Source organism: Hydra vulgaris, chromosome 15 (assembly GCF_038396675.1).
Source record: "Hydra vulgaris chromosome 15, alternate assembly HydraT2T_AEP".
NCBI classification, from domain to species: domain Eukaryota; kingdom Metazoa; phylum Cnidaria; class Hydrozoa; order Anthoathecata; family Hydridae; genus Hydra; species Hydra vulgaris.
This window is the reverse complement of record NC_088934.1, coordinates 8,107,501-8,124,025: the sequence shown is the minus strand read 5'-3', so window position 1 is coordinate 8,124,025 and position 16,525 is coordinate 8,107,501. Positions and strand designations below refer to the sequence as shown.

General features: G+C 25.8%; 1 protein-coding gene and 1 long non-coding RNA gene across 5 annotated transcripts in view; both read right to left on the bottom strand.

The window, feature by feature from the left end:
- The window catches only part of LOC136091445 (uncharacterized), a 33,160-nt gene extending 27,703 nt beyond the window's left edge, over nt 1–5,457 (bottom strand). The window contains exons 1-3 of the long non-coding RNA XR_010643985.1: nt 5,385–5,457; nt 5,026–5,209; nt 4,797–4,888 (exon numbers count right to left, since the gene is read on the bottom strand). This is a non-coding gene — a long non-coding RNA (uncharacterized LOC136091445). The remainder of the gene's footprint in view (nt 1–4,796; nt 4,889–5,025; nt 5,210–5,384) is intronic.
- Nucleotides 5,458–5,488: 31 nt separating this feature from the next.
- Nucleotides 5,489–16,525, bottom strand: part of LOC136071992 (uncharacterized) — a 14,758-nt gene continuing 3,721 nt past the window's right edge. For 2 of the 4 annotated variants that reach the window (XM_065819036.1, XM_065819037.1), the window contains exons 2-10: nt 16,416–16,525; nt 15,408–15,577; nt 14,323–14,424; nt 10,450–10,565; nt 9,554–9,685; nt 7,823–7,938; nt 7,683–7,732; nt 7,535–7,583; nt 5,489–7,240 (exon numbers count right to left, since the gene is read on the bottom strand). The exon at nt 16,416–16,525 is cut by the window's right edge and continues 131 nt beyond it. In XM_065819036.1, the coding sequence (XP_065675108.1) occupies nt 5,576–7,240; nt 7,535–7,583; nt 7,683–7,732; nt 7,823–7,938; nt 9,554–9,685; nt 10,450–10,565; nt 14,323–14,424; nt 15,408–15,577; nt 16,416–16,525 (2,510 nt within the window). In that variant the 3' untranslated portion in view covers nt 5,489–5,575. The remainder of the gene's footprint in view (nt 7,241–7,534; nt 7,584–7,682; nt 7,733–7,822; nt 7,939–9,553; nt 9,686–10,449; nt 10,566–14,322; nt 14,425–15,407; nt 15,578–16,415) is intronic. The other 2 variants (XM_065819038.1, XM_065819039.1) reach the window with 1 other exon arrangement.

Sequence of the window (16,525 nt, the reverse complement as noted above, 5' to 3'; positions counted from 1 at the left end):
GTAGTCTAATTGTCTAAGAGTGTAGTAATTTTATTCATCTCTTGAATCTATCTAATAGATTCAAGAGATGAATAAAATTAAGTATAAATAATTTGAGTACCTTTCTTTTTTTAATATTTCGCCGTTTAAAAGTATTACAATAACCAAATATATTTTATAATTTTTACTTTAGTAACGACAGGACTTCTTGAAGATCATGAGGATCTTGTCATCAAGCCCTTTACAATATATGGTTAATTTTTAATAAAAATACAATGTCTGTAGTGAAATAATAATACATCATGATAAAAAAACATTTAAAAACCAAGATAAAATGTTAAAAAGCCAAGATAAAATGTTAAACCAAATAATATACAAAATAGAACAACAAAAAACAAACAAACAAAAAACAATTAAAAATAAATCAAGATATTTTCAATTAAAAATATAATTTTTTTAAGTTTTTCTTTAAATGAAACAAAAGTCATCTAAGAAGAAAAATCAAAATTTGGTAAGACTATTTTGTTTCAGAGATAAGGACCTCGATAAGAAACAAAAAACTGGTCTTTGCTTTTACGGCAAAAGGGGCAATAAGGTTGTTATTAATTCGAAGATTATATTTGTTTTTAGGTTTCATGCAATAAAGACATTTGGCAACAAATAATTTCTACATTTAAACATGAAACATAAAATAAAGACATTTAGTTGATATACATTTAAAATATTCATTTCTTTAAAAAGTTGTTTGGTATGAAAAAATCGATTTTTAAAATTTATTGAGCTGGGTGTTTCTGATGAAGTTTAAGAAATTTTAGCTTTGTTCTATGAGTGTTTCCCCATATAATATTTGCGTAGTTTATATGACAATGTATAAATGAATAATATAATTGTGTTAACTGGTGTTTACTTAATATATTTCTTGCTTTATAGAGAATTCCGATGCATTTAGCAATTTTATTGGAGGTATTGTCAATATGATTTCTCCAAGATAGATTTTCATAAATATATATTCCGAAAAACTTAGTAACTTTTTCTCTTTTTATCTCGTCATATTACACTGATCAACAAATAAAATTTTATTGTGCATATCTTGTTAACTAGGTGATTTTTTAAAACAAATTAAATATGCTGATTTCAAATACGCAAACCATTTTTCCCCATCACGTCAAGTTGTAAAGATATTTGGGTTCGAATCTTTAGTATTTAAGGTAAAGTCCCTAATATTGTCGATGCTTTATGAAGATCATTTATGTATATTGTTTGATGCTTTATGAAGATCATTTATGTATATTAAAAAAATAAGTGGACCAAGTATGGATCCTTGTGGAACACCACATGTTATATTCATTAGTAGATGAGATATAGAATCTTTATTGTAAACAAACTGTTTACGGTTAGTAAGATAACTTTTAAACCATAATAGGGTTTTATCTTTAATACCATGTGATATAAGTTTTTTTTAACAGGATTTGATGATTGACAGTATCAAATGCCTTAGACAAATCAAAAAACACTCCTATTTTAAAACAAGAGTCTTTAAAAGAGTTAGTTATATTGCGCGTAAGTTGAAGAATAGGATGCTCGGTTGAATTATTTTTTTTAAAACCAAATTGGTTTTCGTATCGAATTTTATTTTCAACAAGATAAGAGTAGATTGGGTTTTAAATTATTCTTTCCAAAATTTTTGAAAAAACTGGAAGAACTGAAATAAGGCGATAATTTGTTATATTCGTACGACCCCATGTCTTAAAGATTGGAGTTACTTTTGCTTTTTTAGTTTATCTGGAAAAGACTCTTGTGCAATGGATGCTCTGAAGATTTTATAAAGAATATCTTTTATAACATCGTAGGAATCAATCACAGTATTTGTGTTAACATCATTATACCCAGTAGCTTTATTTCGTTTTAATGACTTAAAAGCAACCTCAAATTCATTAAAAGTTAACTCAGTAAAATTTAGATTAGAGCTTATTGATGTTTCGAACTCACCGACAGATTTATCTTTAATGAAAGAAATACTATCGCTAAACTTTGTCCCGATAGTGGTGAAAAGCTTATTAATTCAAATGCAGTATCATTTGAGTCATTTATTAATTTTTTGTCAATTTGTATAAAATTTGGGAGTAAACTTTTATTTGGGTTAAGTTTTCCAGACACCTCCTTCATGATTTGCCAGACGCGTTTTGAGTTGTGCTTATATATATTAAGAAAGTTTGAATAGTAGTTTTTTTTTTGCATTTTTGCGAAGCTTTTCAAATAAGTTTTTATAAGTTTTATAATGTCGTTTATATTTCTTTGATTTCGATTTTAGGTATTTAATGTATAGCTTCTGCTTAATTTTTGACGATTTTCTGAGACCTTTAGTAATCCAAGGAGATCACATTTCTTTATCGCTTAAAACCATTTCAATTAAAGGAAAATTGGAATCGTACACTTGGTAAAAGGTTTTGAAAAAGTTGTCGCAGATTATGTTGATATTATCATTAATAAATAAGTGGTAATTGTTCTCTGAAAGAAGTTAAATTATTATTGTTAATAAGCCGTTTTTTTATAAAAACATTTCCCAGCTTTTCTTTTTTTAAATGAACATTTATAGAGAAAAAAAATCGGTAAGTGATTGGAAACATCGATTTTTATAATTCCCTTTTTTAGTGACTTATTAAAAAAAACGATTGTTAAAATGTTATCAATTAATGATGATGAATGACTTGTGATTCTAGTCGGGCGATTATTTAAAGGTATTGTTTCAATTTCAAATAAACCATTAAAAGATTTTCTCGAACTTTAATTTTCATAATAATCAAAGGAGTTTATGTTAAAATCGCCGATCAAGTAATTTTTTTCTTTTCAAGATCAGTTTGCTTTATCATGTTTCTTAGTAAAAAAATTAAAATTTCAAATAGTTTTGTTTTATCCTTGAAAGAAGTAATAAAATTAGGTAATAAGACTCGTGTAAAAAAAGTGGAAGATTATAAGTCTTTAGTAACAACAATATTGGCTGATAGGTAAAAAGAAAAAGTTTTCCTTAATTTACTTACGTTAGAAACATTAAAGAGAGTGCAGCGCACAGTGGTCTGAAAAACTTGATTTTTGGCCAAAATTGAAAAATATATATATATATATGTAATTTTTGTTATTGTTATTATTTTTAAACACAACATTATCAAGGCTATTCAAAAATATATAAGCTTGATATTTTTTCTTGAAAGAAAAGCCAATAACCGAATCCACGAGCGATTAAAAATCGGTGAATAAATTTTTGATTTATTCATCGATTTTTATTCGATAAATTATAGATTTTTTTTTAAAACAAATTTTATAGTAAAGAGTTTAATTTGAAATAATAATAATATTTTATTATTGTATATTTGCATAAGTTATTTATGCTTGAAACTAGCATAAAATAAAAGTTTCTTCTTCAATTTCAACTTCTTCCTTAAATTTTATGATTTTATTAAATCCTAATATGCATATATTATTCAAAAGAAAAAGAATTTGCTGCAGATATAATTATTTAATCCAACTTTAAAGCTCCCAAAATATACCTATTTTATGTTATCAAAAATACTAGCATTTTTGTCTTATTTCTATAAAAACATATTCAATAATATTTTTTTTTTCTATATACAATCGTACTAGCTACCTAAAATGTTAAAAATAGTTCAAATATTCATTTTAATTTTATTTTTATAAAATATTCCATATATTTAACTAGATGAAAATACGTAAAAAAGTGCATACTTTAGTAAATTTAAAATCCATATAAAATGCAAAGTCCGCAATTAAAACATTATATCTATAGTATATTTTAAACATCTATTATCGCTTAATAATTCCTAAAAAAATCAGCTGCAGATAATTAAAATAAAGAAACTCATATTCATTGCAAGCTATACCGCATCGACATTATAATTGTGTTGTTTTTATACCACATTTTAAATCATACCTTTGTTATTCCGTATTGTACGTATACTTTTTATATTTTTGGTTTTTAATTTAATGTATTGACTTATATATCTTTAGATTGATTATTAAATTGAAAATTAGAATAGCAGCTTTTCATGAAAAAATAAATATCCAATTTATGACTGATTTTAGGAATTTTCAATAGTGATTTTTATTCAAAAATACTGATGAAAAACTTGTAAAAAAGAAACGGAAATCATCACCTACAATTTTTAACTAAAATACTAAGTTTTGGCTTGATATGAAAAATTTTTGTGGGGGAGGGAGGGGAGCGTTGCCCTTGATCCTCCTCCCTCGCTGCAGCCCATTCATATATATATATATATATATATATATATATATATATATATATATATATATATATATATATATATATATATATATTGATACTGATTTCAACCATTTTAATTTAAACCATTTTATTAATTGTAACGTTTTTTTAGAAAAATACAACTTCATAAATAAACATTATAAATTTTCGCAATTTATTGCAACTACAACACTGTAGTAGTTATGTTAAACGTTTTTAAATTATTTTTAATATAATGCTAGTAAAATAAAATGAATATAATGCCAAATATAACGCTTGAACCATTAAATAATTTTTTCATTATATAACGTCAGAGTCGAGCAAATATAAAGAATAAATACAATGTCAATGTAAATTTTAAAATAGTACGAAGTTAACAAGACTATGCACGTATGATTAATAGGCGGAATAAGAATGTAGGTATGACAGTATTTATAAGGCATTTATAAGCTTTATACGATATAGTTAGCGAAAGAAAAAATATAAAATACTTCTTACATATCATAAAAGTAATAAATATCGGAATTTATTTTCACAATACCTTGAATTTGTACTATCAAATGCCTGAACGTTGACCAAGTTTCATTACTTTTTTCTATAAGTTTTACACACACGCACGCTATACTCTTGCTACTAAAGAAAGAAGATACCAAGACTATATAATCATAAATAAAGATGTTGCTTACGGATACAGCCAGCTATACAAATCACAAACAACTCTTGTATAAGAGACGGTTGGAAAAAGGAGCCGAACAAGTTTTTATACGTACTGAATTGAAGAGCCGCACAGAATTATTGCCAAGTTGCAATGTTTTTAAAAGACTTATCACATGCAGATGGAAGTAAATATGAAAGTGAACTTTATTTGGTATAAAATCGCCAATTAAAGGACTGCATTTTGAAGTTTTCCCAACACCAAACCCAACAGATGAACGACCAAAGGTAACCTAGAAACTTAAAAAATCAAAACAAAAAAATTTTCGACCTTCTAACGGAAAACATGGATGGTGAAACTTTTGCAATTAAAAACTGCAAATTACAAGCTAACAGATTACCTACTACTTTAAACATTTATAAAAATTTTATTTTTATATCTTTTAGATATTTAAAAATTGAAAAAGTTACATACTAAAACAAAACTTCTAAGCGCAAACGCAAAAATATTGCTTTGTGAAAATTTCATGATGATTGAGTGTGAACCTGTAACACATTTAGTAGAGTTGATAAAAAAACTTAAATAAAATCAATATTTTCATATTAAACACCTTATATACATCTTTTTAAAAAATAAATTATAATTTAAACCCTATAAAAATAAAATTATAGACCATCTCGGTCGACACCTTCTTCCTCTACCTCGGCCAAAGGCCTTCTACCTCTAAGAGGAGGTAGATCTTTTTTATCATTTCCCAGTAAGCGTTTCTTTTTCAACTTTTTTTTCTTACTGTATTCAACAACAGATATTTCTGAAAGGGAGTTGGTTGTTGTTAAATGAGGATGAGGTAATGAACGTTTTTTGTCTTGATCAATCACATTTGGAAATGCATCGCTGAGCTTGCGAACTCTATTTAATGTATCAGTCAATGTGTGAGTGGAAAAATTTTCGTCTATTTTTGCTAACGAAACCTCATTTTCAGATAATCCTGAATCTGATCCATATGAATATATACTGGATGTCTTTTTTTTGGATTTAAAAGCGGAAGCATATTCTGCAATTTTCTCGCTGTTATCACTCAAATGATTACTAGCTTTTTCTTCTTTGACCGGTTCAAGCTTTTGTATTTGTAAAAGACCTTCGTTTGTGTCTCCAAACTCATCTTCAAATATGAGACTCTCATCTTCTGAATTTATATTTAAAGCACTTTTATTTATTGTATTATTGTTTGCTTTATACTGATCAATATCGGTATTTACGTTACAAGAATTAAATAAAACATTGTCCTTGGGTTTTTGATTAATCTCTGCAGGCAAAGATATTGATTTAGTATTGCTTCCAGCAGAGGCTATATTAGGTCGTGTCATTTCTAAAGATGAATCTTTTAAAGGAACTAGTCTACTTTCCTCAGTTGTATAAACATGGTCTTTATGTGACTTAATAGCATCTGCATCTGCAGCAATGTTAATAATAAAATCGTTTTGAGACTCTACAGCATTTGGAAGTGATGCTTGTGTAGTTGTTACAACTACTGAATCCTGTTTTGCTTGCTTAGATACACTTGCCAAAGGGGATACTATTCTCTCATTTGTAACCACAGATGTTTCTTGTATAGAACCTCCAGTACTACCTAAAGGTGATACTAAATTATTTTCTGCAACACTAAAGGGAGCTGAATGTATACTATCGATAGAAGCTTCTTTCATAGGTGTTAACCGAGAAGTATTAAAAACTTGAGGTGAAACAAATCGACTGATTTCATTAAGATCATGCAAATGAACAGTTGAAAGAGAACTTTGTGATGATTTAGCATTTAAGTAAGCATTGCTCTGCTTTTGCTCAATAAAAACTGCTTGGCTTTGTTTTGGAGAAGGAGATTTCGGTCGGGATCCAACAGATTCATTTTCAATACACATTACATCATAAGTTGATTCTTCTTTTAATCGGGTAGGGTTAGACATAGTATTTGGTCTGCCCATTTGTGGAGATTTAAAATCTTCTAAAACAGTCAAATCTTTGTTATTACTGTATCTTACAAGTTCACCATCATAAGAATTTCTAAATGATGTGCGAGGACTCTCTTCACCACTTGCAGAATCAGAATTCATTAATTCTACTTTACTAATTGATCGTTCTTTAATACGTCGCTTTTTTTTCGTTTCAACTAACATTTCAAAACGAACAGAGGGTGACGGACTTTCAATTAAGCGTGTGGCACTTGTATTTAAGACTTCATTTTCAAGGTCTGGAGATACACGAGCATTGCCACTATTATTAAACATATCTCTAGGTCCATGTGAATCAGAAGGGGATTGTCCATCCCCAGCATCCTAAAAAATAATCATGAGGGCTTCAAAATAATCATGCTAGTAGTAATCACAGCAACAATAATTCAAATAAAAATGATAATAACAATAATTATAATAATAATAACAATAAAAATAGTAATAATAACAATAAAAATAATAGCAATAAAAATAATAATAATAACAATAAAAATAATAACAATAACAATAATAATATAATAATAACAATAAAAGTAATATTATTATCATGAATAATACATAGTTATTATGCAATAATAATAATTTTATTTAATTATTATAGGAAGAAATATCACTCACCCTCGATCTACCAGCAGTACCGTTACTTATATGAAGCATTTCATAACTACTGAATGGGATATTTAAAATGAATAAATTAATTAACAACAGTAGCAATTAAAAAATATCAAAATTTAAAAATGATTTAAAATAATAAAATAACGCTTACCTTTTCTTATCAACTTCAAAAAATGTATCCTTCATTACAACAGGTGCCTCCTAAAATGAATGAAACAATGTTCGTTCACTAATAAACGGTGAATAAAAACTAAAACTATAAATTAAAAAAAAAGAGTAAAAGTAACTAACATGTTCAATAAAATCATCTTCCATAACATTTTTATTATCTGATTCTTTTTCTGTTTTTGCTCCAAAGCTTTGTCTTGCATTTACAATATATTCATAGGTGGATAAATCTTTAAAAACTAAAAGACCAAACAAGTGTAACGAATAACGATTAAAAGATTAACAAACGTTACAAGTTAATAGATTTAAAGTTCAAAAAATGTAAAGAGTTAATTGATTGCATAAAAAGTAGTAACTTTAACAAGTATAAGTTGACGAATTTTGTAACAAGTGAAACCAATTAAGTTAAGTTAAACCAATTGAGTTTAACAAAAAAAACACATGTTATTAATTAAAACATGTTAAACAAAAATTAAAAATTGTACTAAAAGAAACTTAGAAAACTTCAATTGAATGAAAAACAAAGTTTAGAAGACTTTAACTTGATTATATATTTCCCAATCAAAGAAACTTAGATGCAAGCTGGTAATTGCCCAGGATTACCAAAATGGAGATTCCATTCAAAATGACAAACCAAAAAGCATCAGAATGACAAACCAAAAAGCATCAGAGCTGTAACCACAATTTCAATATTAGAGGGCCTATGGTTCTTTTAAAGGAGGGAGGGGATAAAATATTTGTTAAAAATATTTTACATATATGTTTTTCCCTAATAATTATAATTTTTAAAAATTTCGGGAGGGGAGGGGGTGAAAAGACCCCTGGCCCCCCCTGGTGGTTACGGCTCAAAAAATGTGGTCATTCTTTTTCTAATGGTGTAATAACTTCCATTAGTGGAGTTCAATGTATTAGGCTAGTATTGCAGAGGGCGTCAAGTTAGTTGCAAGAGAAAGCAACAAACAGGTAATGAAAACTGGAAAGTAAATGACAATTTTTGCGTAAACCACAAAAAATCTTCTTTCACAAAAAAATGGAAAGGGCTGGCTCACATTTTTCAACACTCATTGGAATTGTATGGGCTTATGTATAAAATCTTGAAGATAAGACTCCTCTTCTTTTAATGTTATAACAAGTGATCCCAATTCTAAGTATAGTATCATGTTTAAAGCTGGAGTTGCAGGGCACATTCAGAAAAATATTTGAACCTACCTACAAAATCAATGTAAAAGGAAACATGCTAAGTTAACTGGAAAAAATAATCTGGTAGAAAGGGCAGTGAACTTCATCCAGAAGTATTTTGAATTGCTTTTTACCAAGCTGCTAAAAATAGCACATTCCATGATACACAAAAAGTTTTACCAGACCAAACATCTAAGCAGTACTTTTTTACAGCACCATTTTTAACTGCCAATTACAACACCATAGTTTATGTCCTGTAGGTCCTGAAAATTAGTGTAAGTGGAAAATAATTTAAAGGTGAATAGGGAAGTAACAACTAAAAACCAAAAGTCAAAATTACCTACATGGATCCATGATATTAATATTAAATGATTTCAACTTTTTGATTTAAGTGATGAGCAATTACAATTTAGTTAAGATTTAAGTTTAACATTTAATTTAACATTTTGGTTTAGGAATTATACAATGTTAAAAAGATTACTTGTGCAAAATATTATGAGGAAAAGATGTTATCTTTAAATTTTCCAGAAAGAGTTTGTAAATTTGACAAAACTAAAAATTTTACCTCGCAAACCACATGTTATTATTTAACTTTGTAACAAGTTTAATAAATTAGAATTTTTTCAAAACTCAATTTAAAATTATTTTAAAATATGTAACAAAAACAGTTCTTACGTAAATAAAAATGAAAAACAATCAAATGACCAAGCAAGCCTATTGCAATTAAAAGAAGTAGACCATTGACTATAACAAAAATAATATAAGCTTCTTTGCATGTTGAAAAGTATAATTTCCAATCCTTCATTGCTAAAAAAAGAATTTAAAATGCAAAAGGTATAAGTTAATAGAGAAAATAAAGAAATATATATATATATATATATATATATATATATATATATATATATATATATATATATATATATATATATATATATATATATATATAAAGCAAGTATTAGGAATTTAAAGAAATAAAAATTACAATTATATATCTATAAGTATCTATATAGTATAAATGTAAAATAGGAAAACATAAAAAACCTTTAACAACCATTGTACAGTGTGCATATGTTAAAGTATACTTACACTAAAAAATAGTGATATGAATACTTGCTACAATTTTTTAATTTTATTTTTCAATTCTTTTCAATTGGCATCCATATCCCAACCCTCTTTAATATAGATTAAGAAATGCAAATAAATTAATTTTTTTGTATAAATAATTTTCAAAAAATGTAAATAAATTTTGGAAAAATGTCTAATTATTTACACTAAAAATTTATTTACATTTTTTGAAAATTATTTATACAAAAAATTAATTTATTTGCATTTCTTAATCTATATTAAAGAGGGTTGGGATATGGATGCCAATTGAAAAGAATTGAAAAATAAAATTAAAAAAATGTAGCAAGTATTCATGTCACTATTTTTTTAATATCTTATTATAATTTAAATATAAAATGATAACCAAAACAGAAAAATACTTGAGAAAGTAAACAGAAAATTGCATAAATTATGTGTGGTTACTTTTTATATTGCATAAATTATATGTAGTTAAAATTATATTTTACCAGAATGAATAAAAATATCAGATCTTGCTGTATAGTAGACAATCATCAAATAGAAATCAATAATAAACATGGATAAAGCAGTTAAAAATCCTGAAATGCAACTGCCCAAAAACAATCTAAATTAAACATTTAAGAATTTAACACTGGAAATAATAAACTAAGTTATTAGCGTGAAAATAATTCAATAATTAGATCTTCAAAATAAGTTACTTTCAATAATACTTTTTTATTGATTCATCATAAACTTAAGTGAATACTAAGATAAAACTTAGTTAAAAAGTAAAAAAAAATTTTTATTGTTCTTTTATTGTTGTTACAACATTCCCTCAACAGTTTACCTCCAAAACAATTAGCAAATAAAGTGACTGAGCAGAGTAACAAGTTGATGTAATGGTTCTTAATAAACTCTTTTAATGAAATTTAACACAAAAGATTTAAAAAACGTATGGAAGAAAGAAAGCAAAATAGTTGGCAAATATATATCTATATACACTATAATAGAAAAACATAACAAAGAAAGTGAACTCCTAAAAGAAAATGCTCAAAATAAAAGAAATTTTTATTTTGAGCATTTAGCAACAATAAATGTAAATATTTTGTGGTAACTTCAATAAATAACAAGTCACAAAGAAATAAGATTCTTAAAGTTGAATTAATATTAGTATACTGTAGTGTTTATCGTTATTGTAGAAAAAACATTTGTAGAAAGAAGTCATACCCTTACTTAGCCTTATAGCAACAAAAAGGTTTGAAGGATTTGAAATTTTTTTTTTAAATGTTTATACAAAAATACTAGTTTTTTATGCTAAAAAACTAGCATTTTTTAAAGCTGGTGACTTTTTAAATCTAAATAAGCAGCGAATTTGTCAATTTCAAAGTGCATGCACCTAAAGCTTGTATACCATTTCAAATATAAAAAAGTATTAAGTTCATTTTATCATTAAAAAGTTTTTAGTTCATTTTATTTAAATTAATTTTCATTCAATTCATTTCAATCATTAAAATATTTAAATGCAGTGCTGAATATGTTAAAAATTGAGATTTTTACTCTTCAATATAAAAAAGCAAAATAAAACTATGAGACTTTTATGGTATTTTACATAGTAAAAAATTAGACTCAAGTTACCTTATAAAAGCTAGAGATGTACATTATATATATAAGCTAGAGATGTAACGGAGTTGTATTGGATGTGTAGTGGAGGTTTATTGTTATTTAAACTAAGAATTTCAATTCCTAGTTTATAAACAATAATGATAAATGTTTTAGTTTAACTTTATAATACCTAAACAAAGTTGTCTTGAATCAAAACTCCCAATTTTGATAGAATGCACTACATTTTCTCATTTGATCTTTGTTATAACTTCTAATTTAAATTAATAGAACTTGAGAAAATCAATCAAAGCTTACCAAACCTATCGAAGCAGGAGTTGAAGCTCCAAAGCATCTTTTATATATATATATATATATATATATATATATATATATATATATATATATATATATATATATATATATATATATATATATATATATATATATATATATATATATATGCCTTTTGCTATAAAATAATTCGGTTCCAATAAAGTAAATTTGAAACTTTCGTTACACCTCTGTTATATCTCCGTTACATCCCTAATATAAGCCTCAGATATTTTGGGCTTCTTAGATTTTTTACTTAGTTCTTTTACATATAGTATTCAAACAAAGTATTTTAATAATTGTATTTTAAATTAAATATTTTTAAGTGTTTAGTTATAATTTTTTACATATTTATTTTTATAATTATACATTTGCTTAAAAAGCAACTACAACACTTGCTTGAAAGACAAAATGACAAAGCTATTCAGCAGACATCTCTATGGCTTTTTTTGTATATCTTATTTGTTTGCTTATTTATGGATTTCAACATAAGTTAATTTCTAAGTTATAATACTACTTAGAAGAAATTAATGTATTATGCTTTTAAATTAGATTTAAATAAATAAATTTACACAAAAGATAAAAAGCATATAAAAGTAGAGCACCAAATAAAAATTCTCGAAGATAACTTCAGAAATGCCTAAAACTAATAAAAAAAAGTGTTTCATCTTTTGTTATGCTATAAAAAGACAAAAATAAAAAAAGGTTACATTTGTTAATGAAAAGAATTAGCTTCCTACATACAACTCAGTTGTTTTTAGTGCTCATTATGATCCCAAATTTCTAAAGCATGGGGCAAGAATAATACTTATTTAGAATCTTGAACCAATACCAACTACTTATTTAAAAGATAAAACACAACTTTCTCTGCTAGTGTCTATTCCATATAGTGTATATTCATCAAAGGAATTTTCTACAAGATGTGACATCAAATCACATAAATCATATATTTTTATGTAAAAAAAAATTAAGCTTTAAAAGACATATAAAACTCACATTTTAAACTTTTCAGTAAACGATAAACAAAATTTTTCACAAAACTATGTTAGTTTCCATTAAAAGTTATTTTCCACAATATTTGTTTTAATAGCTTGTGATCAATACCAGATTTAAGGCCAAAATACTGAAACAACTATATTAGCTATACAACTGTTAATGACAATAAAAAACTGGAGTTCTTGAGCCATTTTTTGCAATGGATTGATCAATGGCAAATGATGCAGTTAATTTCTTGTGGGAAGTTTAATTTTAGCAAACAAACAGCAAATGATATGGAAAAAATATCAAAAAATTTTGGTAATTTGTGTGATGATTTTTACTTGATGAAGTTATAATTTTATTTTTAATGTTTTTAAAGTGATTCTCTGAAGAGTTAGTTTTCAAAATATAGACAATGAATAGAGGTTATTTTATTGTTGTTTTACATAGAAAGAAAAGACACTTGAAACAAAAATGTTAACAAAAGAGCATATAAAATACTAGAAGTTGAATCTTGAACTAGAGTCAACATGTTTTTTGAATCTTGAACTAGAGTCTAGTCAAGAAGTTTTTGGGTAAAGATTGATTTAAAAAATGAAAGCATGATGAGGCATTGCTCCATTGCTACTCTCATTATGAAATACTCTCAAAAAAATTTATTTGTGCTGAATGTGAAGCTTTATTAAACTATCCTTTGCATTGAGTATATAAACTTGCTCTTTAGAGGTCTTCTTCAAATATCTTATTTCAGTTACCAGTAAAATCTCATATAAAACATATCACATTTGCTTTGAATCTAGATTTGGCACAAGAAACTTTATTTTTATGCACTTATAATATCAGACATACTGCCAAAAAGAGTTAAAACTATCGTTTTCATCACCATTTCAATAATACTATACCATTTAAAAATAATTTAATGCAGTATTAGTGTAGTGGTACAGTGCTTGCTTCATAAACAATAAGTACCAGGTTCAATCCCAAACACACCCCTGGGAGAACTGTGTTCAACTTCTCTGACCAACAACCTTGTTTATCAAGGTCCATGTTTTGAACCAATAGGGTTGCAAGAGGGTTGTAATAATAACTTTTTTTTTGAAAAGGAGTATACATACAATAAAGTTTTTTTTATAAACATATTATAAGATATATATCTATATAAACCACTGTCATAATATCGATTCAAAATATTAAAAGGGCATAATATAAATAAATAAAAAAGTTAAAAATTTAAAGTTAAAACTCTTTTATATTGTGTTGCAAATATGAGATATTATTCACAATTTTTTTTTTCAATTCTCAATATAGTTAAAGATAAGTTAGCCCTTTAAATCCAAAACACAAACCTTGACAAACAAAACCACAAGACATAAAAACATGTTGAATACGATATTAAGAGGATTATTTAAAAGACAAAAAAATAATCAAAACTAAGACTAATAATTAAAAGCTTAAAATATAAAAAAACTAACTTGTAATTCCTTCCACCAATGCAATTATTTAGCCATTTGCAGTGATGGTCAAAATCTGACACACATTTATTACAAACAGAACAATGTTTTGTTGTTGAAGAACTACACAAAATATTAAAGATAATTGAAAGAATAGTAAAAATACTATAGCAATATTCTTAAAATAAAAGTTGGGATAATTAGAATGTGTCAAATTAATTTTCACACAACAATTGTTTACACTCTAATTGATATCTAAAAATAAGTCAAAAACATTCATATTCAATTAAAAATATATTCTGCAATATTCTTTTTAATTGAATATGGTAACAATACTAAAAATTAGCAAAAAGAAGCATCTAGCAGTTTTTACACAAAATCAATTATAATTATAATTATAATTCATTATAACATTATATCATCATTACTTCTTTATTTCACCACGACATAAATTTATTAAAATACAACCATGCCATATTTTTATTGAAATATAACTTTATAGTGTTTTTGGCATTTTTTTGATATTTTAAGAGTAAAAATACTTTACTTCCTAATTCTTTCATAAATAAAAAATTATTCATTTAAAAAAAACCCGCTAAATCATAAAAATTTTAAATAATAATTAAACTCTAAACAAAACTTTGTTTCAAGGTTTAATAATAAGAAGGAGACTACCAACATCTATATCCTGCAGGTTTGAAAAAACAACTGTCAATCACAATGTGCTTTTCTTTCTTAAATTTGTCAAAAAAAAGATTTGTTATTGCTTTAAGTTAATAAATAATTTTTGTTTATTTTTTAATGTTCTATTTAAACCAAATAAATATAATAATTAAACATAGTACAGGGCTCAATTCAACGACCGGACATTGCTGCCCCTTGCACCATTCTTAAGACCTGCTAGTGGAGGGTAACAAGCCATTGTTGATTTTTTTAGTAAAAAATAACAATGGTTAGTTGCCCCCATAAATTAGATCTCAAAAACAATCTGGGGGCGGCGATGTTTGACTGTTAAATTGAGCCCTGATAGTATTTAAAATAGTTATATTTAAACCTAATAAAATGCAAAAATTATTAACAAAAATAATTTAAACAACTATGCTTACACATGTGCCTCACAAATATAGCAATAACAATTTTCTATGACACGAGAATGTTTTTTTCGATCAAATGCAGGTTTTTTAGTAGTTTTTCCTCTTACGGCTGGATCAGCAGGGTCAAGAGTTACAGCAAAGAGATGATAAAAAATGTGTATCACATAACCACTTGCTGGAATCTGATGTGTGTATGTTAAGTAAAATCAGAATAAAAAATAATTTTTTTAGTTTATTACATCTTCATGAAAAAATTATTTTAATTTAATAATAAAACTTGAAATGAAACCTCCAGATCTAAATAAAACAAGAGCTTATCTCTTAGACTTGTTGCCATCCCTTATGTCTGTAAAATAATCCTTTATGTTTGTAAAAAAATTCATAGAACTGAATTTATAAGATTAGTTATTTGCTATGGTTTTATAAGTGTTTTTTTTTCTTTTAATGTCTAAAAGAAAAAATTAAATTGCTCACAAGAATCATTGTTTTAAGGAGTGTGAGGCTAAGAAAGGCTTTAACGTTAATGGCTGAAAAGGCTAAAGCTCTAACTTGAGACTCAAGATTTTTTTAATTTTTATTACACAAAAATAATTAAAAACATCTATTTTTTAAATTGATATGTTTAGAAAAATTACAACAAAGAAATTATTGTAATATTTGACTCATTATTATACACTTTTTAAATTAAAAAAACTTTTGTTAGGTAAAATGTCAAAACAATGGCAAACTGTTGTTAGAATTGAGACTTAAGTAACTTAAGCTATTTTTGCTTAAATCCATTGCAAACATTTTGATATTCAGCTATTGCAAAAATTATTTAAATTATGTTTTACAAACACAAAAGAAAATTCTTAAAATTTAATAATATTTTAAAACTAGAAAAACAAATTAAACAAACCTTATGCATCACCTCAATAAAAAAAAATTTATTCTTCTTTTTTTTTTGTAAATATAATAACTATATATGTATTTTAAAAAACTAATTAAGTTGCTATGTAAAATATCTAAAAAAAAAGATACAATTATTCCAGCAGAGATCCATTCAAGTGGAAGATAATAAACGAGTATAGAAAAGTGAGTTACTGCAAACAGTATAATGAAAAACCAACCAAGTATTTGAAATGGATGTA